This window comes from Orcinus orca, chromosome 11 (genome assembly GCF_937001465.1).
Source record: "Orcinus orca chromosome 11, mOrcOrc1.1, whole genome shotgun sequence".
Lineage (NCBI taxonomy): Eukaryota > Metazoa > Chordata > Mammalia > Artiodactyla > Delphinidae > Orcinus > Orcinus orca.
In genome coordinates, this window is record NC_064569.1 from 9108921 (window position 1) to 9136130 (window position 27210).

The following is a 27210-nucleotide window of genomic DNA, read 5'->3' on the forward strand; positions in this document are numbered from 1 at the left end:
ATCTTGGTCATCAGACACTAGTCTTTGCTAAGGCAACTTGCAGCAGTTTTATTCACTCTCGCTACTGTTCGTTTTGAACAAATTGCAAATAAAATCATAGAATTCAGGATTCTCGAAGTCGTTGCCTGGCTTTTAACAGCAAGATCACTGATACAAAATTGTATGTGTGTTTAGTTTGTGGGTTTCTCTTCTGTGTGTGTGTGTGTGTGTGTGTGTGCGCGCGCACCTAGGAGTATATCCGGGGTTTTGGGGACCTGAAATTTATACTTTGAGGGCACATAGTTCTAGGTTTCCTTTCATGGGACTATACAGATAAAGGCCCCTGAAATTCACTAGCTTTGAGGCAAATCCACTTGTGCATGTACCTGTGGGTACATGAACCATGTGTGTATGCCTGAAGATATATGGAGAAACCAGCAAAAGCTGTAATCCCTTAAACAATAGCCTTGATTTCATTGCTTAGTACAGTAGGAGCATCTTTTATGGTTAGTACGAGTTATTCCTTTTCTGGGAAGACAGAGAAGATTTACAAGAGTTGAACAGGCCAAGAGTTTTTTGAACAGTGCCTTTGAATTCAGGCCAGTGGTCAGTAGCTTAGTTAGCTATATAGTGCTATGGCTCGTGCTCTTTATACAGCAGGCAAATAAATATAACTTCTTTTTTATTATTTATTTATTTTTGGCTGTGTTGGGTCTTCGTTTCTGTGCAAGGTCTTTCTCTAGTTGCGGCGAGCGGGGGCCACTCTTCATCGTGGTGCGCGGGCCTCTGACTATCGTGGCCTCTCTTGTTGCGGAGCACAGGCTCCAGACGCGCAGGCTCAGTAGTTGTGGCACACGGGCTTTGTTGCTCCGTGGCATGTGGGATCCTCCTAGACCAGGGCTCGAACCCGTGTCCCCTGCATTGGCAGGCAGAGTCTCAACCACTGTGCCACCAGGGAAGCCCCATAACTGCTTTTTAAATCTGTTCTTTATTCCAGAGATCTCTTTGTTAAGATCACATTTGAGATGTGATCTCCTGTGTATAAGAAGATTTTAAGAATGTAGCAAGAAAACTGACTGAGTATCGGAGGAATCGGGGGCCAGTGGAGATGGAAGAGGATGGAGTGGGGGAGAGTCTTTATTTATTTAGGAAACTGTTGTAGATGGGATGCATGTTCTGTGCTGCTGCAGAGACCAAAACTAAGAACCGAGGTACATGAGATTGCAGAGGCGGCCAGATTCCAACTCAACAGAAGAACTTTCTGTCGACTAGAGCTGTCCAGAAATGGTTTGCTTACGTTGTGTCCGGCTACCCATCACAGAAGTACTCAGCCAAAGCTACTTCTTGGCAGGGGAAGAGGAGGCAAGGGACTTTTACTGATCACAAGTTTGAGTCCATCTAGGAAACCTATAGAATCCTCTCTAAGTCTAAGATTCCAAGCCATTACCAGGCACACACTCTTCCTGCCAATCATACACACATGGCACATACGGTGGGTTGGTTTTCCCCCCAGAGTAGCGATGCGTTTGTGCTAAGCCAGCCACATTCCCCAGCTGAGTTCCTGGTTGCCGCGGAAACATGTCTGTGGATGGACTGGTCCAATTGTGGCCATACTCTGCAGTCTTAGAATTAAGTTTTTTCTTGGCCCAGGACCCTGGGCCCAGGCTCCCACCCCTTAGCCAGCTATCCCAGGTGCCACTTACGAGTGTTACCTTACTAGTTCTTGTGGTTGAGTTAAAGAACTGGCAGAGCTCTGCCTGACCGGCCCCTCTCCAGCTCCCTCGTCTACTCAGAGAGGAGCCTTCTCTGCTGGGCTCCCTTCGCCAGCTTTGGGTTGAGAGGCTGGGGAGAGGCAGTACAGAAGGCCTGGGAGAGTATGGGGCAGAGCACGTATCAGCCCCGCTGCAGGCTTAGCCCAGTGGGGGAATGGCCTCACTTCACCTTGCCCTTTCTGAAGGGGGAACATAACACTGACCATGACCCGGACAGTCTTCCTTTGTTCTCCTGAAACCTCCTTCGGGGTCTACCGGTCTGTCCTAAACCACTTGAATGATATCCATAATAATAGCAGGAACAGCGGTGGTCACACAACAGCTGGTGCTTGCTGAGTTCTCACTGCCCGGTGCTGTGATGAGCTTATTACCCACTTACCTCATCCAGTCCTCACAGGCATCCTGGGAGGTAGATACTGCCAGTATCGCCATTTTCCAGATGAGGAACTGAGGCCTGGAGAAGGTAAAGGGCATCCACTTTGTTGCCTCGCTTTCTCTGTGCACGTAGAGAAATGGAAACAGAAAAGAAAGTGACCTGCCTGCTCTCCAGCCACCATACCCAGAGCTCCTCCAGCCCCCCAAGTGACCTCCAAGGAGGGACCACATGGGACATGCACCAGGCCCTGCTTCACGACATCCTCTTCTGAGGGAGATGTTTGCATTTCGCAGAGAAGTTCAGGGACCTGCTCAAGGTCGCCTGACGCACAGGAGCTGGTCCTCCAGCCCTGGCTGCCGGGCCCTCCCCTCTCACCAGCCCGCATCCAAACCAGCAGAGTCCAACACCCACACACACACTGCATCTGTATTTCCTGGCCTCCCCTTCCAAAGTGGGTACACGAATAACTGACCATTTTTGTTAGTATCATCAGGAACACATTTTTTTTCAGTGTTTTCGTTTTTCTCTTCAGCTACTACCGGTATAAAGCATCGCTCAAACCCACAGGATAGAACCCAGCGTTGTGAGGCCATGTAAATTCGGAAAAGTTCAGGAAGACATTTACACTAAACCAAGACACAAAATGTTGATTAGGGACTTATTTTTGTAAGCGATTAAAATATGAATCATTAAAATAGGACTGTATTTCAGGCTCTGTATCCTCATCTCATCAGAGACAGCATCACCATGACTACTGGATTTGAATTAGATGAGCTCCAAAGCCTTCCCAGCTCCAAAGGCAGTCATGTGTCGCGGGTCTACCTTACACAGGACATTTTTAAGTCGGGCTCAGAGCACCTCTGCGGTTCCTCACCTGTTTCACTAAAAGGAAATACCCACGTGACGTGGGGTCTTCAGTTCTTAGAAGTCTTTTGCTCTATTTGATCACAGTAGTAAACAGTGGCAGTAACTTATATTAATAATGACCAAAATTCAAAGGTAGAGGAAGAAACAAAATCAAAGGAAAGACACCAGGGCATCTCAGGAATCACTTAGGACGGGGTATTGTGGAACTTATATTTGGTACCAATAGAAAAGGCACAGAAGTTTGCAGAAACAAAGGAATTCATTTGGACTGTTTCTCAGATTCAGGCTGAGTTGAAGAGGAAAAAAAAATAATTTAGCAATAGCCCAAAATATGCAGTAAATTAAGTTGTTAATTAAAGTATCTGTTAAAAGTGGCTAAAATTAGAGACAAAAGCCCACTGTTTGGTACAATTGTTGACTGCGTATCTATCTGTATGTGGAAGGGCGTGGGAGACAGTTAGAAAAGCCTGTGGTATTTTAAAGATTAATCACCCACCCCTAAGGGGTTTTGAGGCACCCACCTGCATTTTTTAACTTGGATCTAAGTCAGAGGGGAGGGACAAGACCATGACAGCTTTTTTGGCTAATTGACAACTCAGTGGACACTTCAAATACCAAATAGAATAGAAGGCCCCCAGTTCAGACCAGCCCCTACCATCCTCTGCGAGGTGCTGACATCTAAAGATGATTTTCTAGAGATTGTGGAACCTTGGAGCAGTGCCTGTGTGTATTTTTAGAGGGAAGCATCCCAGAACATAAGCCAGTTCCTTATAGGGTATCTTTAATAGTTAGCACCTCTGACCGGACTTGTGAATTTCTTTTTCACGTTTATTCTTTTCCTGCCTGGGATTGGGGTAGATCAGAAAGGCACGTTTTTCTCTATTGGGAAGATTTCTATGAAGAATCCATGAGTTCTCATTGAAACATTAAAACTTTTCATCCTTAATGACTTTGTACTTCTTCTTTGAATAATCTGAAATGCAAATATAGACGTGAAAAGGATGTTTTTTATAAAAATAGTAGCAATAAATTGGGACAGTTTAAGTTTCTAATAAAGTCTGGTACATCCCTGTGACAGGCTGTTATAATGCAGCTACTAAAGCAGTTAAATAATGTGGAGGGAAAAAGAGAGATACTAAACTATGATAAGCCTTATTCTAATTCTATAACCATATAATACTGTAGATAGTATTAACAGGCTTGTGTCTCTTCGGGATAGGATTATAGGTGATTTTTGTTTCTATCTTCTTGCATTTTTATACTTATTTTTGTGTATGACTTTCATAATCAAAAAAGTTCAAAAGAAAAAAACCTGCATGGCTCTGACCTGAGTTTCAGTGCCACATCCTGTCCCCTATAAGCTCCACGTGGATAGGTGGCAGACCTGTCTTCCTCATCATTGTGTCCTTAGGACAGTGCCAGGCGCAAAGTCAAAGCTCAGCAAATAGTTGTTGAACAAAACACTCCCATTTCCCTATTTTTCTTTCCTTTTTCTATCCAGGTGATGTGCTCTATGAACTCCTTCAGCATATTCTGAAGCAGAGGAAACCTCGGATTCTTTTCTCACCGTTCTTCCACCCCGGAAACTCGATACACACGCAGCCGGAAGTCATCCTGCATCAGAACCACGAAGAAGGTACCTAGGAGGGTTCTCTCTCCTTGCTTGAGACATAGCCAAATCCCAGAGGTTCCACTGTTCCTTTGATAAGTCGTTCTTGTTCATGTGATTCATTTTTCATTCAACAAGCATTTGTGGGGTACTGATTTTGTTTGAGACCCTGGGGGAAATGCTGAGATGAATAAGATCTGGTTCTCTGCAACTTACAGTCTAGGAGAGGAAATGGGATAGATACACATGTAAGTATCAAAGAATAATTATGACAGGTGCTATAAAGAGACAGTGGAATGGGAGATTACAGCCAGTACAGGCAGCAGGCTCAGCTTCATGAAGGAGGTGACTCTGTAGGATTCCGTGAAGGTCTGATAAGCAGGAGTAAGTGGAGAACGTCCCTTGAGGACCCAGGATGGAGAGAGTCCTTGGAATAGAGAACAACCCATGACTTGGGTTATAGAACTTACCTTTCTTTTCCCCCTACCTTTGATTATGAAAAATTTCAAACAGACCCCAAATAGAATAAACTAACTAAAGCTCTGTGATCCATCCCCTCCCCCTACTTCAACAGTGATCAACAGGGACTTCCCCGGTGGTCCAGTGGTTAAGACTTCACCTTCCAATGCAGGGGGCGCGGGTTCAAGCCCTGGTCGGGGAACTAAGGTCCCACATGCCGTGGGGTGCAACCAAAAATTCAAAAACAAACCAACAAAAAACCAAACAAACAATGATCAACACTTTGCTGTTGCAGAACTAGTCCAAGGAGGTAAGATTAGAAACAGGACGTGGAGGACTTTGATTTCCGGGCTGTGGAGGGAAACAGTGGGGAGTGAGGGTAACAGAGGGTAACGTAAGCTGGAGGAAGAAAAGAGACCCAAACCCTGTGAACTCTGCGGGGGACCAAGGAGGTCTAGTATTCGTGCGCCGGAGGCAGTGTCTTGCAATGTGCTCACTGGGAGTGCTCAGTTCAGGTGTGCCGTGCACTGCTCTGCCCTGGTGACTTACAGTGGTCCTCATCAAAGCGTTGGTAGAAAACACAACAAAAGACCAGAATCGAATTGCGGCCCCGGGCAGAGTTCCGCAGCAGGTGCTTGGGTACAGAAATAGGGTATAAGAAGCTGGCTTTGCTCCTGTTCTCTTGAACAGCGATGCACCGTGCCTCTGGGGAGCATTTCGTCCACATCCTTCTGCCCAGATTGGGGACACAAGGTGATTCTTTTAAACTCGTCTTTCAGACCAGATTATGAGGGGCCTACACCCCCTGGGTTTTTTTCAGGGGCATTTCCTTCAACTGACTGAACATGCCCCAGAGCAGGACTGGTTTTGTTTTGTTGTCGGCAGATTTAAAAATGAGACGTTCCGTGTTTCCCTAATTAACACGTCACAGAACAGAGCCTGGCTTCAGGCACCCGACCGGCATCTCCTCCCTGTGCCCAGCTTCTCACAGCAGGTCCCCTTGCCTCTGTGATGGACAGTAAGCAAGTGCTTCTTGCAGTCTCCCCACCTGTGCCTCTCATCCCGTCTTCCTCTAGCTCTGCCTCTGCTGAGGTTAGCAGCTGCCCCCCACCCCAGTTGGGTTTCTCCGTTCTTTTACCCTTCCTGCCCTGTGCGTTTCCTGTTTGCATAACAGCCAACAGCTACTCCAGAGAAGAGGTGGTGGGTTTACTGAAGCTTTAGGATTAGGGCAGGAATTAGATTGCCTAGCCTGCCTCTTCACACACAAAAGGTGTGTGATGGGCTGTTTTGTTTTGTTTTTCACTCTCTCTCTTTTGCTCATTATTAAAAAAAAAAAAAAATCCCATTTGGAATTGCTGTTTCCCGGTTTATCCTCAGCTGTGATGGGAGGCTGATGGTCTCATCTCATGGCGGCTCCTTCCTTCTCCCCGCTTGGCCTGATCTGACCCGCAAGTAGGTGTGTTTGCTGTTGTCCTCGTGGGCAGGAGTGACTCAGCAGGAAACGCTGGCCACTCTCAGAGACCCCTCTCACCGAGGAAATGCACGTGCGCCACCACCGACACCCTAAAGAGCTGCGCTCTCAAGCGCTATGTTGTGGGCCGTGGTGAGCTCAGTAGGTAAAAGGATGGAGCTAACGAGGCCAAGGTCAAGGGCTGCATCACCCTGTAGATCAGGTAGCTCTGCTTCAGACCTGCTCTTAAAAGTAGCGCGTTCCCAGAGATGGTTCCTTCAAGCTGTCAGTCAGAAAACACCATCCTGGTATGTGCCCTTGGTCCTCTGCCTGCTCTCACGTGAGAGCGCACAGAGGGGAGCGTGGGTCTTTGTCAGGTGGGATCACGTGAGAAGAGCTGTGCCGGGCACGGAGGTGATGTGAAGAGGCTGCTGGCCCCCAGACCTGCAGATATATGGGTGCCTTTGGTGACAAAAGGACCAACTAGAGAGGTAGAAAGAATATATTTACAGCTTAACATGAATTATCTCTAGGATCAATACGGTTATATCGTGAATGGTAACACATTAATATGGGCATTTGTTAATATACAGAGAGATCTGGTCCTGGCGGGGGGGAAAGTTTGTTAAGTGAAATTATAAACATCCAGTATTACATCCCCAGTGATTTATGCTACCTAATTGGGGATACAGTACAATGTAAGAGTGTGTCGCTCTTGACTCGGCCCAGAGCTCAGCATGGAAGGAGAATGGGCCATTCCAGAGAGGGCCCACTCAGCCCCTCAGCAGGCTGGCACAGGGAGGCGTGCAGAGTGACGTACAAACACAAAGCTTCATTCAACGCCCCATGACTTCACCTCATCACTGCCACCGACGTGACCAATTCAGACATTCATAATTTCACAATGGGAATTTATATCACAGGACAAACATATCATGTGTAATCCAGCCACAGTTGCCTGCAAATATCCCCTATGAGTACATTACATTGAAACCTCACCTTCCGTACTGGCAGCCACGTGGCAGTGCCAGAAGCTTGGAGGTCATTGTTAGCTCAGAGGCTCCCTTCCAGGCTCTGATGGGAGAGAAGGGTGATCATACTAATTCAGACCCTTTATTTTGTACACATTCATTATCTCTAAAAGTGTGTCATGCCTTGGGTGAAGCAGTACTCTGATTACCACCTAGGTCTAGGAGAACCATCATTTCTACTCTTCCCTTACTCAGTTATGGGAGGGGAAGGCAATATTCTATAATTACGATAACCTTATACCTTTTCATCCATACCCAGACACTTATGCTAGTGAAATGGGACTCTAGTAAGTGAGCTAGGACATAGGCATTAAACCAGGACCATCCCTGACAAACTGGGACACATGGTCAGCTTAGATTAAATGTCTTCAAGAGTGGGATCTGGACATCAGGAAACCAGGTTCTAATCCTCTCTTCTGCCAGAACAGTCCTAAGGACTCAGTTTCTCATTTCTCTGGCCCTTCGTCACCCCAGTTACAAGACAGGAAATACCACCAAATGGTATCAGATCTTAGAGCCCTTAAATCCTAAGGACTGGGTCTCCCTGGGTGATACGAAGACGAATAAGACACATTCTCTACTTTCAGGGTCGTAGGCAACTAAAATCCACAAAAGTACAGCAGTGTCCTGTCTGGTGATGCTGAGAAAAGTTGAACATCTCTTCGTTTATCTCCCCTCATCAAGGACTGCTGACGGCATTGCCCCTCTTAGTCGTCAAACCAAGAGCAGCGCCATTCACTTGTCTCACAGTGAAAATCATCTTTAATAGACTCCTTTTCTTTGATTATTGATTACCCATTTTGTCTGCGTGCTGTGAACTAGTTAGGTATAACGTAGATAGCTATGTAGGAAGGAGACTACTTCTCTCGCCAAAACCAGGAGGCAAAACATCTTTAGAAATTTCAGACCAGTAGGTGGTTATACAATAAATTTATTTTGTCACACACGGTTGTGATATCAACTTCTTTTGATACTTTGGGTTCCGAAGTCAGTGACTTTGGGCTCCCATGGAATATTTGAGAAGAAAAGCTTGGTACCAAAGCATAGATTCGATTGCCACTGGTCCTTTGGTGTTAGAACTGCTTGAATGAGTGATTCCCTGAAAGTTCATTGAGCAATTAAAATGTGCTTCTAGTCTAGGCTGGTCTCCAAATGGGGTCAGCTTTGCAGAGTCACCCCTGTTGGGCTGGACATGGACAAGTGTCCAGGGAGGGGGAACAGGACCTGTGTTTCTCAAATGTCCTCATCCCATGATCCCTTTGGGGGACCCGCCTATCATTTCGACCCTTCAGTCCACCCTCTCTTATGCCCCCATCTAAGAGACTAGGAGGTGATTTTTTTTTTTTTTTTTTTTTTTTGGCCATGCCACGTGGCTTGTGGGATCTTAGTTCCCTGACCAGGGATCGAACCCGGGCCCCAGCAGTGAAAGCACGGAGTCCTAACCACTGGACCGCCAGGGAATTGGGAGGTGATTTTTAATCACTTGAATTTGAAACTATTCCCACATGCTGTGCAGCAGTAGACATAGTTCTAAGGTGAAAGTTCTGCTCTGGGGCAGCTCTCTGTCACCAGGTGGATATGGAAATTGGAAGTGAGGACGAGAAATTTCGGGTGTCATTCTCAGTTCTCCTTACAACTAGCCCATGGTCATAGCCCAGATAGTAGAGGGAAATCATTTCTTCATGGAGGTTGGGGAGGGTGGCCTGTATTCTGGGATGGCCCACAGAAATTTTATTTATATGATTGCTTTACTGGAGGAAATATTTCCCCTTCTCCCTCCCCCTGCCCACCAAATCCAACTGCCAGAGACTACTTTGGAGGAAGGAAATATTATACAATCTTTTTGTTTGTTTGCGGTACGCGGGCCTCTCACTGTTGTGGCCTCTCCCGTTGTGGAGCACAGGCTCCGGACACGCAGGCTCAGCGGCCATGGCCCACGGGCCCAGCCGCTCTGCGGCATGTGGGATCTTCCCGGACCAGGGCACAAACCCACGTCCCCTGCATCGGCAGGCGGACTCTCAACCACTGCGTCACCAGGGAAGCCCAATCTTATACAATTTTAATGAGATAATCCAACGAGATGGGGTACATGAATCTACCTCATAATAACAAAATAAGAGCTAACATTTATGGTGTCCTCATTGTGTTCCAGGCCCTGTTCTAAGATTTTACATGTTTAAATCATTTAATCTTCAAAACCACCGCATAAAGAAGGTAATGTTATTTCCACTTTATAGATGAGGAGATTGAGGCTAAGAGCAGTAAGGTACCCTGCCTCCAAATCACATAACTGTGTAGTGGCAAAGCTAAGACCTAACCCCAGGTCCACTTGGTTCCAATGCCGGTGCTCATTCCACTGCAGCATGAATGAGCTGACCGAAATAACATTTTTATTAATTTTGTGTGTTTGCAAGCACCCTGAAAATAGGGCAAATGGTTGAACGATGAGTAGAAGAACCATGGAGATTAGGATGCCGAGACAGGTCCAATATACTGGCAGGTCCCCGCACTCCTGCTTATAATGTTTCTGCTTCATAGTACAGATCTTCCCAGACTTAGGATGGGGATACAGCCAGATAAACCCGTCTTAAGTTGACAATATCCTAAGTTGAAAATGCATTTAGTACCCCTAACCTACCAAACAGCACAGCTTAGCCTACCTACCTTAAACATGCTCAGAACACTTACATTAGCCTGCAGTTGGGCAGAATCGTCTAACGCAAAGCCGATTTTATAATTAAGTGTTGAATATCTCATGTAATTTATTGAACACTGTACGGCAAGTGCAAGACAGAATGGCTGTCTGGGTGCAGGATGGTATCAGCTGCTCACCCTCGTGGTCGCGTGGCTGACCGGGAGCTGTACTCACTGCCGCTGCCCAGCATCACGAGGAGTATCGTCCTGCATGTCACTAGCCCCAGAAAAAGATCGAAATTCAAAATTTGAAGTACCGTTTCTACCTAATGCGTAGCACTTTGCCACCACTGGAAAGTCGAAAAATCGCTAAGTTGAACCATCATAAGTCGGGGACCATCTGTACTTGAAACTGTCAAGTGAAAACCAAAAAACGTCAGAGATAACTTTTGAGACCCCAGTGTATGTCTTCAGTTAATGATATTAAAAACTCATACTAAATTGGACTGAATTAACCTGTCTGGATCACTGACTGCCCCAGGATGAATGGACGTATTAGCGGGAATAAAATCTCCCGGCCTGGGAGAAATGTGGGTGCTGAGTCAGGCAGTGGCCTCTGAGAACAGAAGCCCTGGCTCTCGTACCCCTGGACCGGCCCCTCGTGCGGTGGCTCCTTGAGAGCCGGCCCCCCAGGACAGGCACCAGGGTAGATGAGGCTTCCAGCTGCTCAGGCCACATCCTATCACCCGTTGTTGTAAAAACCACCCCGATTTTCTAGTCTTGCTGGAATCGTGTTCATGACTGAAGTGTCAAGGAGGCCATTGGCCCGGGTTTGACATCTTCGTTATACACGTTAGCCGTGTAGCACATGGTAGAGCCAGAGAGCGTGATGGTCCAGACCACCTGGGTTCAAATCCCAGCTCCCACTTCACCAGCTGTGTGACTTGAGGCACGTTCCTTAGCTTCCTTGTGTCTCTGTTTTCATCTGTAAAAGGAGAATAGCAGTACCTATCGAATACGATTGATGTAAGAAAGGGTCAAGTTCATGAGGGAAATGCCCTCAGAGCAGCATGTGTCACATAGCAAGCGCTTGATAAATGCTATTCATTAGGACTATTTGCTGTTTCTTAGCACTGTTTGGTTCAGGTTTTTTCTTCTTTTCTTTAAACTTAAAAAAAGCTGAATTGTGATCAAATACACATACCGTTTATCATCTTAACCATTTGTAGGTGTACAATTCAGTAGTGTTAGGTATATTCACATTGTTGTGCAATGGTGTTTTTTTTCTTACCTCCAATTCCAATTTTCTGTTTTTTAATTATTTTCTTATTGAAGTATAGTTGATATACAGTATTGCGTTAGCTTCAGGTGTACAGCAAAGTGATTCAGTTATATATCAATACACACACACATATATATTCTTTTTCAGATTCTTTTCCCATATAGGTTATTACAAAATATTGAATATAGTTCCCTGTGCTATTCCAATTCCAGTTTTCTTAAGCAGTCCCGTTACTGCAATGTCATGTGCTTTGTGCAAACACCAGGTTTCTGCATCCGGACGTAGGAAAGGCCTGTTGTCCACCCATGCCATTATCCTAGGACTTCTTTGCGGGTTAACCGGGCACCATCTGTTGCATGATTTCTATGGGAAAATACATTTAAAGGGCAAACCTTAATTCAGGATACAGCCTGTTTGGAAAATAAGCAGTGCGTACACTTTGCGGTACCTTCAGTACCTGGCATGTGGTAGGTCCTCCACAACCCTTTGCAACCTTTCTATGAGTCTGGTCGTCTCCTCTCTCCCTTCAGAACTCTAAGATTAACCTTCCTCTGCCCCTGTCATCCCTGTGACTCTTGAATCTGGCAGGAGGTAACGGGGTCCCACCAGAACTTCCTGTCGTCCCCAGTGTCACAGCCCCCGAGCGCCGGCTGACCCTTTCCCCCGCACTCGGCCTCATTCCCCTCTTCTCTACCCTCCTCTCCTCTCCAGGGCCTCTTCTTCCTGCTTTGCCTCCTGTATGTCGTGGTCTAGGGCAGCATGACCTTTCACCCTCTACCTGGTTCAGAGCGTTTGGTTGTGATGGGAGCACACGGAGGCCCGGGGTGGTGCATGGAGCCGCTTTTCATCGGGGTCGTCAGCCTCCTTCTGGGGGCACCCGTGCACCTTCCTTGGGCCAGCTCCCTCCAGGGGTATGGAGATTCCCTTAGTCCAGAGGCTAGCTTGCTCCATTGAGCTAAAAGTTTTAGGGGCAGGAGGTCCCTAATAGACATGAATAATTCTCCCAGGGTAACCAGGAAGTCTTCAAGTGATTTCCTCTTAGCCCTCAGGAAATGCCACCTGATACCTCTGAGATAAGAGGGCTGGGGGGGGTGGGTTCAACTCCAGAGAAGGAAGCTCTCCACCCGTTCCCCTCTCCTGCCTTAACCTTTGTGCCGCCCTGGCCCCCTCCCTCTAAATGATTCACAGCATTTACCTCCAAAGGGCAAATGGGCTCATCTGTAACCTCATCCCTTGATTTCTTCATTCACTTCTTTCCTGGGCCTTTCCTGACACTGAGGGAGACTCCTCTACACCACCTGGGAAGAGCAGAGCCAGCGTCCAGCCGGGAGCACGAAGCCTCGTGTCTACGGCTGGTGTAGACTTGCCCACACCGTATGCGCTAAACCACCGGCAGAGGTGGCCTGTTGGAGGCAGTCCCGCCCACAGTGATGAAGATTAAGCCTCAGGGTCCTGAAAGTCACCTGTTTTGTTTCTTTCAGCCCCTTTCACCCAAATGCTTATAAAATTCTAGATGCTTCCTTAGGATTTATTGTGTATGAACTCAGATGTCTGTGAATCCTACACTCCAAGCTAGAGCAGGTTTCTTCTCAGTCCCTGCAAGGGAAATCAGTGACTACTGAATGTGACAAGGGAGCTGAGTGAGATGGAAACACTGAAATGGGCAGGCAAAGGCTCAGTGGAAAGTCTTGATGAAAGTCCTGGCTGAACCTCTTGGAAAGGCGGTAGTAGGGATCGTTTTCTAGGGCTGCCACGCACTGGGTGGCTCAAACAACAGGAATGTATTGTCTCACAGTTCTGCAGGCTGGAAGGCCAAGGTTAAGGTCTGGGCAGGATGGCTTCCTTCTGAGGCCGTGAGGGAAACTCTGTGCTAGGTTTCTCTCCCAGCTTCTGGTGGTTTGCTAGCAATCTTTGGAGATCCTCGGCTTGTAGATCTTGCGTGGCCTACCCCTGCGTGCCTTGACTCTTAATTCAGCACCTATAGCCTTTTGTCGTTTTTTGATATGTCTGCTTTCTCCATTAGACTGTGGTACCCTTGAGAGCAAGGACCGCGTTTCCTCTCTCTGCACATCCTGCATCTGAGACACTACTTCACATACGGTTGGCATCGCTGAAAGTTCTTTGCTTCAATTCATATTGTAATGGCTGTGTGACAAAACACTCCTCTCCAGTTGTGCAGCGTGTGTGCATGTCTGTGTGTCCAAATTCCCCTGTTCACAAGGGCACCAGTCATATTGGAACAGAGGCCCATGCTACTCCAATATGACCTTACCTAATTACATCTGCAATGACCCTTTTCCCAAATGAGATCATATTCTGAGGTACTGGGGATTGGGACTTCAACATACGAATTTTGGGGTGGGGGGCACACAAGTCAACTCATAACGGGGAGTGACAGAACCTGAGTATGTATAGGAAATCTATTTTGAATTCCATCTCAAGATCTAGAGCCTTTAATTTTTGTATAGGTCTTTATATCATTCATGGTTCCTACTAATCTTTTACAAAATTGTGCTGGGAAGTGGTGTTTACATGGGGAAGAATGTGGATCACAGTGTACTGAGGATGAGGAGTGAGAGTTATCTGCTGGGCCTGTTGAATTGCATCTCCGTCTCTTGTTATCATCTATGGCCTTAGGGGAAGCACGGTGGGGAAGTGTGATCCTGGTGTGTGAGACGTAAACTTGATCTTCGCCTTTGCTCTACCCTGGAAACGTCCTAGTCAAAAACCAAGACTTTAACCAAAGGCAGAGTTTTGCTTTGTTTTTTAGGTCTACCAGTTATTCATTATATAACGTGATTAAATTGGGTTGAATTCTGATGAATTCTAAATAGAGAAACTTTCATAATAAGTAAAAGGAAAGAGGATGAGAAAAGAAATCAGACCTTTTTTTGTGATCATCACATTTCAAGTCCTAATTTATTGGGGGCTGTTTGGTAGTGAGAAGAAGGGATTATTTGTGTCTAAAGGAGATCTACAAAGAGAAATGTTTGGGATCAGAAAGTACTTTCAGCCAGAATGAGGTCCCTACCACTCCTGGGTACCTTCCCCGGCCCCCCTCCTTCTAAGCCCACACTGACCAATTACATGTGGCTTTTCCTCTCTCTTCCTTGTGCGTTTCCCTCCCATAGCAAGACCTTCAGACCAAGGGCAATGTGGATAATTTCCCAGTTTTCCAGCTGGGCAGTTCACCAAGAACAAACCCAGACATCAAGGCCAGACCAAAAAAACATCTTCTTGTTTTAGACAGAAGACTCCTACATCTGGGGGATTTAATGCACCCACTGTCCGCTTAGTGCGTTTCCTGTGTCCTGAGCTTCTCTGCCTGTCAGCTCTGGTCTCATAAGTTTCCATACCCTGCTGCCAACTTATAATAACAGAGGCAGCAGGCAGCAGGGTAGCAATGTCAGAGCCCACTCCATACGTGAGCACATGCTTCGCAAACTGAAACAAAGCTTGGCAGGGCGCGTTGCAGACCTTTCAGCCTCGACAGTGGTGTGCCCAGACCACCAGGAGCCTGGAATTAAATACCCTCAGTTCCAGTTCTCCACCATTAACGTTATCAACTTCATCAAGTACTTCCTCCTTCAGTGGTGTCTGCAGAGAAATAAATAAATCAAGCCCATCCAAGTCCTGTTCCTGCCCAGATCCGGAGTCAAAAGTGAAATCTGAGTTGGATTATCCAGAGCGCTGTCTCCCTCCTTCATTGTTCCCCAAATCTGGGCAGGAACAGAGAGCGAAATCTCTCCAGGACATTACATCAGTTCCTCTTTTACCCTTGGCGCAAAAGTTCTTCCTCTCGTCGTTCTCCCAGACTTCCTAAGGCTTGCCCTGAGTGCACACCCATCCACTGAGCCTTGACGCCCAGGACATCAAAGAAAACATGCAGGTAACCAGGCTACTGGCCAACGCCTGTGTCTGTTGTAAAGTTTGTAAGAAGGGAAATGGATTCAGGAAATAGGATTTCTCAGTACATGGTCTTCATCATCCTGAAGTATTTTTAATCCTTAATAAGCTTTTAAGGAAAGGGAGGTATTCTGTAAATGGCATTTAGAAGAAAATACGTGAAACTTCAAAATGCCAACTGTCTTAAATATCGCTTGCAGTGATCGTGTTCTGTGACATAAAAAGTGAACCATGGACAAAAGGTAAATTCATTTTTGTGGATGGCAGAATTGAGATCTGTATTAGCTATGAAAAGAAAACTTGCCTCATCCCTGAAAGATTGTAGATCACTTCTATCATACTAATAATTTCGGCCGTTAAAGTTAACCCCATGGGCCTAATCAGTATCCTGTGAGCATTATTTGCATTGCGTTAAAGTGAGGAAGTTGACTTGTCATCCCAACCTGTATCTTTGCAAGGTTGATTAAGCACTTTAATTCCGTTTATAAAATCATAATCACATAGCCATCACATCACCTGAAAATTAATAGTTCCTCAATATTATCAGATATTTTATTACTGTTTACATTTTTCCAGCTATCTCATAAATGTTTTTTTAAATTTATTTATTTATGGCTGTGTTGGGTCTTTGTTGCTGCACGTGGGCTTTCTCTAGTTGCGGTGAGCAGGGGTTACTCTTTGCTGTGGTGTGCGGGCTTCTCATTGCAGTGGCTTCTCTTGCTGTGGAGCACGGGCTCTAGGCACGCAGGCTTCAGGAGTTGTGGCTCGCGGGCTGTAGAGCTCAGGCTCAGTAGTTGTGGTGCATGGGCTTAGTTGCTGCGCGGCACGTGGGATCTTCCTGGACGAGGGCTCGAACCCATGTCCCCTGCACTGGCAGGTGGATTCTTAACCACTGCGCCACCAGGGAAGCCCTCATAAATGTGTTTGCAGTTTGTTCGAATCATAATCCAAGCAAGGGTCTGTCTCTACTTCACAAGTGGTTGATGTGTCTCTTAAGTCTCTTTCAATCTCTACGGGTCTCCATTCATACCTTTTTTGTGTACATGCTTGCACACTCTCTAGGTGTTGAAAAAAGAAGTTAGCCATAATTAGTATAACTTTTCCCCTGTATGTGGTGTAACTTTTCTTTCCCCTTTGGTTGCTTTCAAAATTTTCTGTTTCTTCTTGGTTTTCAGCAGTTCGACTCTGTGCCTGAACGTAGCTTTCACTGTATTTATCCTGCTTGGAATTTGCCGAGCTTCTTGGATCCTTAAGTTTGTATATTGTTGTTGCTGTTGTTGTTAACAAATTTGAGGACAATTTGGCCATTATTTCTTCAATTTTGTTTTGTTTTGGCCCCATTCTTTCTGTTTTCTCTTTTACAATGTTATAGTGACTGTGCAGGAAAATCATCTTATTTTCTTAGATGACCACACAAGTACTTAGGATAGGGTATCACAATCTCTAATTTGCTTTAAAATAATTCAGTTTTTTAAAATGTGTGTTGAGAGTGTGGGGGGGATACCAACCCACCCACATCTATTAAAAAAAAAAAGTTTTCACCTTCTCAAACTCCAATTACATTTCTTTTAGACCATTTAATATTGTTCCATAGGTCACTGAAGATCTCTCTTTGTTTTTAATTTTTATTGATCTGTTTTCAGATTTACTGACCCTTTCTTCTGTTATCTCCCATCTGCTATTAAGTCTCTCCTGTCCAAAATTTCAAGTACTGTATTTTTCAGTTCAAAACCCTTTTTGATTGTTTCCATTTCTTTTCTGATAGTCTCCATCTGTTATCACTCATTATGACTATCATTTTCTTTAAATGCTTGAACTTATTTATAATAGCTACTTTTTTTTTTTTTTTTTTTTTTTTGCGGTACGCTGGCCTCTCACTGTTGTGGCCTCTCCCGTTGCGGAGCACAGGCTCCGGATGCGCAGGCTCAGCGGCCATGGCCCACGGGCCCAGCCGCTCCACGGCATGTGGGATCCTCCCGAACCGGGGCACGAACCCGTGTCCCCTGCATCGGCAGGCGGACTCTCAACCACTGCGCCACCAGGGAAGCCCAGCTACTTTTAAGTTCTTTTTTGCTCATTCCAACATCTAGATTATCTCAAGAGTCTACTTCTATTGACTGCCATCCCTCTTGAATATGGGTCACATTTTTCTGTTCCTTCACGTGTCTAGAATATCTTTATTGGACACTGAATATTACATATAACATATTGTAGAGACTCTGGATTATGTTACATTCCTCTGAAGAGTGTCGATGTTTCCGCTAGCAAGCAGTTGAATAACTAGTCAGTCACTCTGAATTTGTGGAGGCTTGGTCTTATATTTGGTTAGGGAAGATTTATTTCAGTTTTGCCTTTAGCCCTCAGGCAAATCCCTTTGTCCTAGAGCATAGTCCTTACTCCTAAGGTGTGGCCATTCTGGGGTAATAAGCAGCCTGAGGTGTTTTCAGAGCCTTCCTTGATAGAGCCCCAACTCTGAACTCTGTCTCCAATACCATGGCCAGCAGCTGAGATTCCGTGTCTTTGAACTGTACAGCTGTCACCCTTCACTGAGCTCCTTGGAGTTCCCCCTGCACATTGCAGTTCAGGAGCACGTGTTAAGGATTTGAGGGCATTTTATGTGCCAGTTAGTGGCTACTCCCTCTGAGGGTCCCTCCTTTATGGAATCTGTTTTCTCCATTTTTTTGCCCTTCTGACAGCTTCATACTCTACTCCCTGGCATCTCAAACAACTTTCTGTTCTTTTTCTAGCTGCCTCACACTACGTGGACTGGGAAGGACCCTCAGAGTGACAGCTGTATAACTTTGGATCTTACTCTGGGCAGTTCCTTTCTTGCAAAAGTAAAATCCCCTTCAGTTTCCAGTACCCTCATAACTTTTATAAATATATTTTATCCAGATTCTATCATTGCTATATGTAGGAAAGTTAGTCTGATACAAGCCACTCTGCCATTACTGAAACTGGAATCCCCTTCTCCTTTGAGAAAAATGGTAGCATACCATACATACTTCACCTTGCTTTTGCTCATCTAGCCATAGAGCCTAGAGATCAGTCCTTAGCAAAATATTTAGTTATTCCTCATTCCATTTTATAGCTGCGCAGTCCTCCATCATTTAGAGATATACCATCATTTGTTAAACCAGTCTCCTATTGATAGCTGTTCCAACGTTTAAGCACTTTTAAATTCGTGGCAGCATGTTATATAGTGGTTACAAAATAAGCCCTTTGCCTTCAGGCAGATGATCTTTTAATTATCATGAACAGTATTTCTTTTGTTCAGTGTCTCATATGATTTGTGAGATCTAGTGGAGTCCCCATTTCCTGTTAACCCTATATAAAACTTGAAGAAACCACCACCTTTGTCTCTGTGTACTAACCCTATCAGATTCCCAGATCCCCTTTATATGGTCTTCATATAGATGTTGTCGTAATGGATAAAGGAGGTATCTTTGACTTGCTTTACTTAGAACCATGGACAAGTCTCTGACCAGAACAGGGAACTGCAAGTATGCACATCCTTTTGGTGAGACAGCTCTGGGAACAGATGTGGCCAGAGAAACCTCATTAAGATGTGTGTGAGGCCCTGGAGAAAACTCCATTTTTGTAGGCAGAGTTTTGTTCTTCCAACCCTTAGCAGGACTCCTAAGGCCGCGTACATGCTGGTCCCTCCCTCAACCCAGCCCGTGGAGCTACTTCTGCTGCTGAGCTGTGTACACTTTTTTTATATATATAAATTTATTTTATTTATTTTTGGCTCGCACAGGCTTTCTCTAGTTGCCGAGAGCAGGGGCTACTCTTCATTGTGGTGCGCATGCTTCTCATTGCGGTGGCTTCTCTTGTTGCGGAGCACGGGCTCTAGGCGTGCGGGCTTCAGTAGTTGTGGCACACAGGCTCAGTAGTTGTGGCTCGCGGGCTCAGTTGCTCCGCGGCATGTGGGGTCTTCCCGAATCAGGGATCGAACCCATGTCCCCTGCATTGGCAGGCAGGTATTAACCACTGTGCCACCAGGGAAGTCCCTGAGCTGTGTACACTTCTGATGTTGTCCTTCCTCAAATGTCTCCAGCTTGAAAGTTCAGGTGGGATGGGGTGGAGGTATTGTCAGGGGTCCATCCCTCCTTCTTCTCACTTAACTCTACCTGTCTGTGCACTCGGAAACAAAATGATCCTCAACGTTCTCTCAGGTACAAGATTGTTATTATGTAAATTAGGCCCACTGTGCACGCTTAGAGCAGGTTTTTTGTTTTTGTTTTTGTTTTTGGCGGTACGCGGGCCTCTCACCGTTGTGGCCTCTCTCGTTGCGGAGCACAGGCTCCGGACGCGCAGGCTCAGCGGCCATGGCTCACGGGCCCAGCCGCTCCGCGGCATGTGGGATCTTCCCGGACCGGGGCACGAACCCGCGTCCCCTGCCTCGGCAGGCGGACTCTCAACCACTGCACCACCAGGGAAGCCCTAGAGCAGGTTTTGATGTGACTTTCCCCCCTAGTTTCTACATAGCAGAGAAGTAGATATTCTAATGGGTACATAAGGTTCTAGAATCTTACTGGAATCTAACTGGCTGGGTGACCTTGGGTAAGTTGCTTAACTTCTTTATGCCTCCATTTTCTCTCCTGTTAAACAGGAGTAACAGTAGTTAGTACCTTCTGCTTAGGTGTGTTATAAATTTTAAACAATATAATCCAGTACGTAGGATATATAGTAATTGCTTTATTATTATCATCATTATCGTTAATACCAACAACTCCCGGAGGTAGAGAATATGAAAGTGGGGTTATGAAAAGTCAGTGAAAACATTTAGAGAAAAACCCTTAAGGACCCCAAAAGCCGTGTTGAAGAGTCGAGTAACAAAAAGATAAAGAATGAACGTGTGGCTTCCTTGTGTTTATAAGCCACTAGCAGGTGATTAATGGAACGTCTGTAGACATTTTTTGCTTGTCCACTGGCAGGAAAAGAATTTCGAGTATGTGCACTTTAATTTTTTTAAAGCGGTGAAAAAGAGCCTGCGTCCCGGGAAGAAAGGTGCTCCTGCAAGCTCACGTGCTCCACTGTCGCCACCTTTAGGACCTGACCGTCCAGCAGGGTCTCTGACTGTCCTTCCCTCTGCTCCACAGATAACTGTGTCCAGAGGACCCCGAGGCCGTCGGTGGAGAACGTACACCACAACCCTCCCACCATTGAACTGTTGCACCGTTCCAGGTCACCCATCACGACAAACCACCGGCCTTCTCCCGACCCCGAGCAGCGGCCCCTCCGGTCCCCCCTGGACAACATGATCCGCCGCCTCTCCCCGGCCGAGAGGGCCCAGGGACCGAGGCTCCACCAGGAGAACAACCACCAGGAGTCCTACCCCCTGTCAGTGTCTCCCATGGAGAATAATCACTGCCCGCCGTCCTCCGAGCCCCACCAGAAGCCCTCCAGCCCCCGGCAGGAGAGCACGCGGGTGATCCAGCTGATGCCCAGTCCCATCATGCACCCTCTGATCCTGAACCCCCGGCACTCCGTGGATTTCAAGCAGTCCCGGCTCTCCGAGGACGGGCTGCACCGGGAAGGGAAACCCATCAACCTCTCCCATCGGGAAGACCTGGCGTACATGAACCACATCATGGTCTCCGTCTCCCCGCCCGAGGAGCACGCCATGCCCATCGGGAGGATAGCAGGTAAGTGAGCGCTGCCCTCGCCGCACGCCAGCCTCGAGCTCCCTTGGGGCCTCACGCTGTCCCAATTAGGTGCCCTCCAAGGCTCTGGGAGGCCGAGTGGAGGCTTCTGCCTGCAGGAGGCGGAATCCTTAACGGGCTAGTTCATGAGCCACGGGGCTGGAGGAGCTATGCGCCTCCTAAGTGTTAAGAAACAAACGTCCTCCATCCAGCTTACGAGGGGAGTCACATCAGAATCGCGGCTGAGCAAAAACATTTGAAATCAAAGGTTTATGAGCATGTTAATGGCCCTGTCCCAAAGTTTCCAGCGGCTAATTAACGAGCAGACGCAGCATAAAGAACCTTTGTCTCAGATGCAGGCTTGTAATTCCATCCTCTGCACAGCAACCCCACGTAGCCTTCACCTTGGGAGGGGGTAGGAGAGAAAAGCAGGATTAGGGTGTTGGAGTCTGGTGTCATTTGGACAGAGGAAACCACTCCCGAATTCTTTCCCTTCTATGCTGACAAGCCCAAATTTACTCCCCTAAGACGAGAAACCAGTGGAAACCAGTGAAAAAAATCACCACATTGTATTTTTGCTAGCCCGCCCATAATTTACATGAAGTCATTTTCCAGAAGCTTATAATCCTCTAACCTCTTGGCAAAGTTAACTCTTTTCCTAGAGCTTCTCTCCATTCACGAGACATTTTTGGAGCACCTGCTGTGCACAGATAAATGCACTGGGAAGTAGGGGACACGGAGCTGATATAACACTTATTATTTCCTCAAGGGATTTAAATTTTACTAGGAGAGACAGATGTGAAAACCACTAAGCTCCAAGGCAGAAGGAAATAAGCCCTCTGCCCCGTCCAGTCAATGCACAAGCATTTATTGAATACCTACTGTATGCGAGGATAATTCAGTGCCGTGGAACCAGTGCAGAGAGAAGGGGTATTCTGACTGGAGGAACTGAGGAAGGGTGGTAGCTCGATGCTGAAGGTGATTATGGGTCCAGTAATGGGAGGGAGACACGGAGACAGGAGAGAGGTCAGAACTATTCAGGGAAAGGTGAGTCGTGCCCCTTCCTCCTTGGGCTGATGCCGCAGGAGCGAGGTCCAGCTGAAGCTCGGGCTGGAGCAGTGCTCACGACACCATGACGACACGGGCCCTAAGGCTGCTTTACTTCTGCCTTGACTCGTCCCTTTTTTATTTAAGTCATTTGTTTCTAAATTCTTCTCTGGTCCCAAGGGCACCTCCAATGTCACCTCAATTTTATTATAAATAACTTACATAAGGAATGTTGGATCAAGAAAATCAAATGGCCAAGAGCTATGACGTGTTTCAAAAACACCATGAAAAATGAAATGATGTATGCTTGGAATGTGATCCAGAAGCACCCCACAGGGTTGGGAGTGAGGAACGGGTGGGGTGTACGTAAAACGTTAGTCACAAGCTCATGGCTGTATGGCGGCGTGTCGGGTGCACCGGGGTTTACATTACTGTTCCGTCTACTTTTACATAAAGGTTTTTTTAATAATGGAAAAAAGAGAAACTATGAAAAGAAAGGACGGGGATAAGGTAGCAAAGAGCTTATTGTGGCAAAGCATGTGCATATCCCCAGATAACTGGAGGAGGAGGAAGGGGCCAGTATATTCCTGTGAATGATATAAATGACCTGTCTTGGACGTTCTAGGCTTTCTTTCTTGTCTGTATACGCCCTGCTTGTTTCTTGCGTGGTCTGTGCAACAGTTCTGGACATTTTGTGGATACTTTCTGCTTGTTTGTAATCCTCAGAATAGCTCTTCGAGGTAGCCTATCATTGCTCTATCCATTTTATATGGAAGGGTCATTTACAGGGGAAACCACAGAGGAAGCTGAACGGCAGAGAAGCAGAGGTCACGTAGGGGCTGGCGGATGAGGCTGCAGGACAGCCCTTGCCGCGCCATTGGCTGCTATCTCTTGGGCTGCCCTTGCTACCCCTGCATTCCTAATCACGATCTGTCTTGTCCACCTCCTCTGTGACGCTGTCTTTGCCACAGACTTCTTAGGAATCCAAGATAAGCCCCATGTGTCAAGTTAAATTGTTCAGGCTTAGAGCTGTTTTTCCCTGGTTTAGTAGGTCTGGAAATTTTTTAATATGGCTCTCTTAAAAACTGTGCTACTCTATTGGTATATTCAAAAGTTCCATCATCTCCACATGTCTGTCTTCGCTAATTTAACCAGATCCAGGATTAGCTGATGTAACCAAAAGGCACTGTTTTTCTCAAGGGTGAAACGAGAGAGAAGTCTACGATCTGACATTTAGTCTTGATACTGTGACCCTCTCAAAAGTGCTCATCACAGTTCCAGGCTTGTTTCTCATTTGGGGTGTCCCTGTCTCTCCACTCCAACCCTTTGGGTGTCTTTTTGGACTACTCAGATCCTCGTAGAATTGATTCTTCATTTACTGGAAGTCGAATTCATTGGGTGATTCATATGTACGATGTAAAGTTCCGTCATTATTGAACAGCCATAAAAGTCCTTCAGATCTCTATAAAGCAGCTTTTCTATGGGAAAACTTTTCAGATGAGCCCAGAGGGCACTGAAGGTGCTGCTGTGTGTCACACTGACAAATACCATAGTTGGAGGATATGGTAAGAACACTACTGATACATGTGGATCAAAGTAAATCACGCATCATTTGCTCAGGTGCTCCCGGGTGTGTGCCTCTGGACACCTTCTGTGTTTGCAGCACTGTTCCGCATTCATGGGGGTGGAGTGCTCCAGGAGATGTAAGACACAGTCTTCGTCATGAAACAGCTGTAGACAGTGAGCTACAAGTGCAGCTTGTGGTGTCTTCCAAGGACTCCGATTAAGTGCTGTAGGAGGCTGGAGTAGAGGTGTCAGGAAGGCTTCATGGAGGGGCTGGCTTTTAGCTAGATGAATGCTTAGAATATGGACAAGTGGAGATTAAAGAAAAAGAGGTCATTCCAAATGGAGAAAACTCCAAAACAATGTAAGGCCTAGTATGTCTGTTCTATTTCAGATAGAAATGTAAAGTCAAGAATCCAGGTTCATTTAAAAAATCCACCATATTTTAGCAATTCTTTCTTTTTTTCACACTTTAGTATCTATGAAATTGGGAGGCATCACACAATTAAGAGGCCCCATGCAAAGTTATGATGGTTCACTTAGGTACTTACCTGGCGGAAAATCTAAAATAGTCAATGAAAGAAATCCAGGAGGTAGTTGACAGTTTAAACACAAACCACAAATTGAAATAGAAACACACAGCTTATCTTGAAAGGTGTTGCTTATTTTTCAAGGAATAAGAAGGACTGTTGTTGAGTTTAACAAGCTGCAGGGGCTGGCATTTGTGGGAGAGAGTTTAACATAGGACAGAGTGAGAGAAGATTCCGGGGTTCTGTTTTTTAATTGAACAGCCAGTGGTATGTGCAACACTGAGCAAGTTGCTTCTTTCTGTGCTCTTTTCTATTTATTGTCCTCAGGGAAGGACTGCTTGGTGGCGGGGGCATGGGGGAGCATCTGTCACCTCCTAACATTTTCTCAGCCCACAAACGTTTTACTGGCCTGTGTCTCGCCAACCTGTTTCATAGCCAAAGAGTGGTACTGGCAGTGAGTGCCGTAAATTGAAGGGTAGCCCAGGTGATGCTGTGTTTTCAGTATATGTTGAAAATAATTCTTAGAACTTGGTGGTTTCAAAGCTAGAAGGGTCTTTTACAGATGAAGACACGTCCAGTGTTCAGCCTCCAGCTTCAACCACTCTTCTTTCCAGCACACTTGTTTCCTTGGGACCGGGGACTGGAAATGCAGGCCTGTGGGCCAAATCAGCCACCGCCTGTTTTTGTAAATCCAATTTCACTGGCGCACGGCCACACCCACTCACTCAGTATTGTCTGTGGCTGCCTTGGCAGGGTTGAGGAGTTGCAGCAGAGACTGGACTAAAATATTTACTGATTGGCCTTTTACAGGAAAAGTCCACCGCTCCCCGTTCTACGCAACTGTCTGCTTGTATGTTCAGGATGCTTTGGAGGCACAGGTGTAGAACATGCCGTCCCTGCTCTCAAGGAATGACTCGCACCTCAGAGAATGAGGCACGCCTAAGACGCGGAGGGAACAGTGGCTGATGTAGGAAGGAGCTGAGCTCTAATGGCAGGCTGATGGCCGAGTAGCCCGGAGTAGTTGCAATGACATCATTAACATAAGTAAAATACAGCTGGGGAAGATAAAGTGTAGCTCTGCATACCTGAACTATTCATTCAAAAATTATCACGTATCTCTGTGCGCCAGGCACTTTTCTAGGTGATAGGGCGCAGCGTCTCTAAATGCCAAATGTTGTGTCTTCGCTGGCACAAGGCAATAATCCCTCTTACTTTATGCCATCAGACAAACTATGCTCCCTGCTTTGGTTTTCACTGTATAGACAGCTCCGTTTTCAAAGAAAAAAACTGAAGTCATTTTGGCTTTCTCTTAAACTTCAATTCCGTTAAAACCTGAGTTACCAGACTTCCTATCTGCGTGTCCCTTCCTTGGACTTAACCCAAAAATCTGCTAAAGGGAGGAAGATTCAGCGGCAACCTGGTTTATCATCCACTCGTAGCCGTTCATCTGCTCCACGGAAGTGCGGACTTTAAGAGGTCTGTACAGGTTTGGTTGTTCAAAGTCCACGGACCATCCAGAAAGAGAGTATTTCTTCTCTTGTGCTCATCTCACAACTCTTGCCTAAGTCTCTTGATTTTCTTTGCGAACGTCAACTTCTTCACGCTCTGTGAGGATATCATTGGTGAGTGGATCTTAAAGCAGATAAAACAATCCCACACCCCACCCCCAGACCCCGTACCCTTCACTTGCAACCCTCTGATAACGCCTGGCCTGGCGATCTTTCAGATCCTCAAAGAGACTGAAAAAATATATATGTGTATTATCTCTCAGGGTGACATTTTTAACAGAAACAAAAGGATTCTCCTCAAGGGGACACTCGTTTGTCACCTGGCTTGAGCACTGTACACTCTTGATTTGGTTTTACTGACTGGATGGGTTCTGTGTACACAGAAATTCAATCCTGGGAGCCTCTGATCGGACGTCAGATGCAGGCACCTAAGCCTGAGACACCAGGGCCAGCAGCTAGGGGCTCACCTCAGGGCTCCCAGGCTGGGGGGAGTCACACTGCACCCTGCCCCCTTGTATCCATCTCTGCTTCTTCCCCAGTGGTATCTGATGGTGACATGGTTTCCAATGAGGCACGTGGACTTTTATTTTCTTGTATAAATGAGCCTCAGGAGCAACCCTGCAGGGAAGAAGACATCATAAAAGAGAAGCCTAAATGGACTGTGTGAGCGATGGGGGGGCGGTGTCATCCCCAGGCCTTTGCAGTAAGGTGTGGTGGTGTGCATGCGTGTGTGCGCCTCTGCACACACACGCGCGCGTGTAAATATTGTGTTTGGAAAAAAGGACAGGATCGTGGGATGTCTCCGTAAGCCAGGGGGGCTCGGGGCTTTAGGGCCAGCTGGCGGAGCTGTGTCCTCCCATGCTGTCTCAGGCAGAGAACTCTATGGTTCCCGGCCCAGGCCCTTCATCCACAGCCGGAGGGAGGGTTCCAGGTAGCACTGTGGGCCTGTGGGAAAGCATGGACTCTGGAGCCAACAGGATTAGAATCTAGCCCGTCTCCCAAGCAGAGGTATTTAAGGTCCCTGAAGCCTGGTTTCTTTACCCATGATAATACTAATACTCATTTCTGGGCACTTTTGAGCACTAAAGAGACAATATGCAAACATTAGCACGAGCAGGGTAATTTCTAAGGCTTAGTCAGTGTCCCTCCTGTGCGCCGTTTCTCTTTGCTCTGCTCCAGGGCCGCAGAGAGGAGAGCAGTGGTTATGGCCAGCACCATTGCCCACCGGAGCGGGTGCAGGGCCTTAACCCACAAGGCCTGTGTCTGGGCATTTGTTCTGAGTGATGTTGGCCTGAAAAGTGCACCCCTTCAGGGAACCCTAGTTTCCTTACCTCCTTGGAGATGAACTTCTTCACTCCCGCTCACCTCCTCTGAGGCTTGGCCCGCTGTCTGTATTTGGAGGAGATGGAGGGGACCCTTGGAGAGGACAGAGCCCTTCGCCCCGACGGGACTATCCCAAGGTGCCAGACTTCTCACGCGCTGCCTGAGTCACTGCACTTCATTTTTCATGGTGCGCCACTGGGAAATCAAGAAGAGAAGGGAAGTTTCA

At 46.6% G+C, this 27210-nt stretch overlaps 1 protein-coding gene and 1 long non-coding RNA gene across 9 annotated transcripts in view; one reads left to right on the forward strand and one right to left on the reverse strand.

Moving 5' to 3' along the window:
* ETV6 (ETS variant transcription factor 6) overlaps positions 1 to 27210 on the forward strand; it is a 250835-nt gene that overhangs the window by 210552 nt on the left and 13073 nt on the right. For all 8 annotated transcript variants that reach the window (XM_049693887.1, XM_004281145.3, XM_033408162.2 and 5 more), the window contains 2 exons: positions 4496 to 4630; positions 20471 to 21016. In XM_049693887.1, coding sequence (XP_049549844.1) covers positions 4496 to 4630; positions 20471 to 21016 — 681 coding nt within the window. The remainder of the gene's footprint in view (positions 1 to 4495; positions 4631 to 20470; positions 21017 to 27210) is intronic.
* Positions 21031 to 27173, reverse strand: LOC117197151 (uncharacterized). The gene is made up of 3 exons (XR_004477680.2): positions 26993 to 27173; positions 26129 to 26279; positions 21031 to 21417 (listed from the first exon to the last, which is right to left on the reverse strand). It is a non-coding gene; the product is annotated as an uncharacterized LOC117197151 (long non-coding RNA).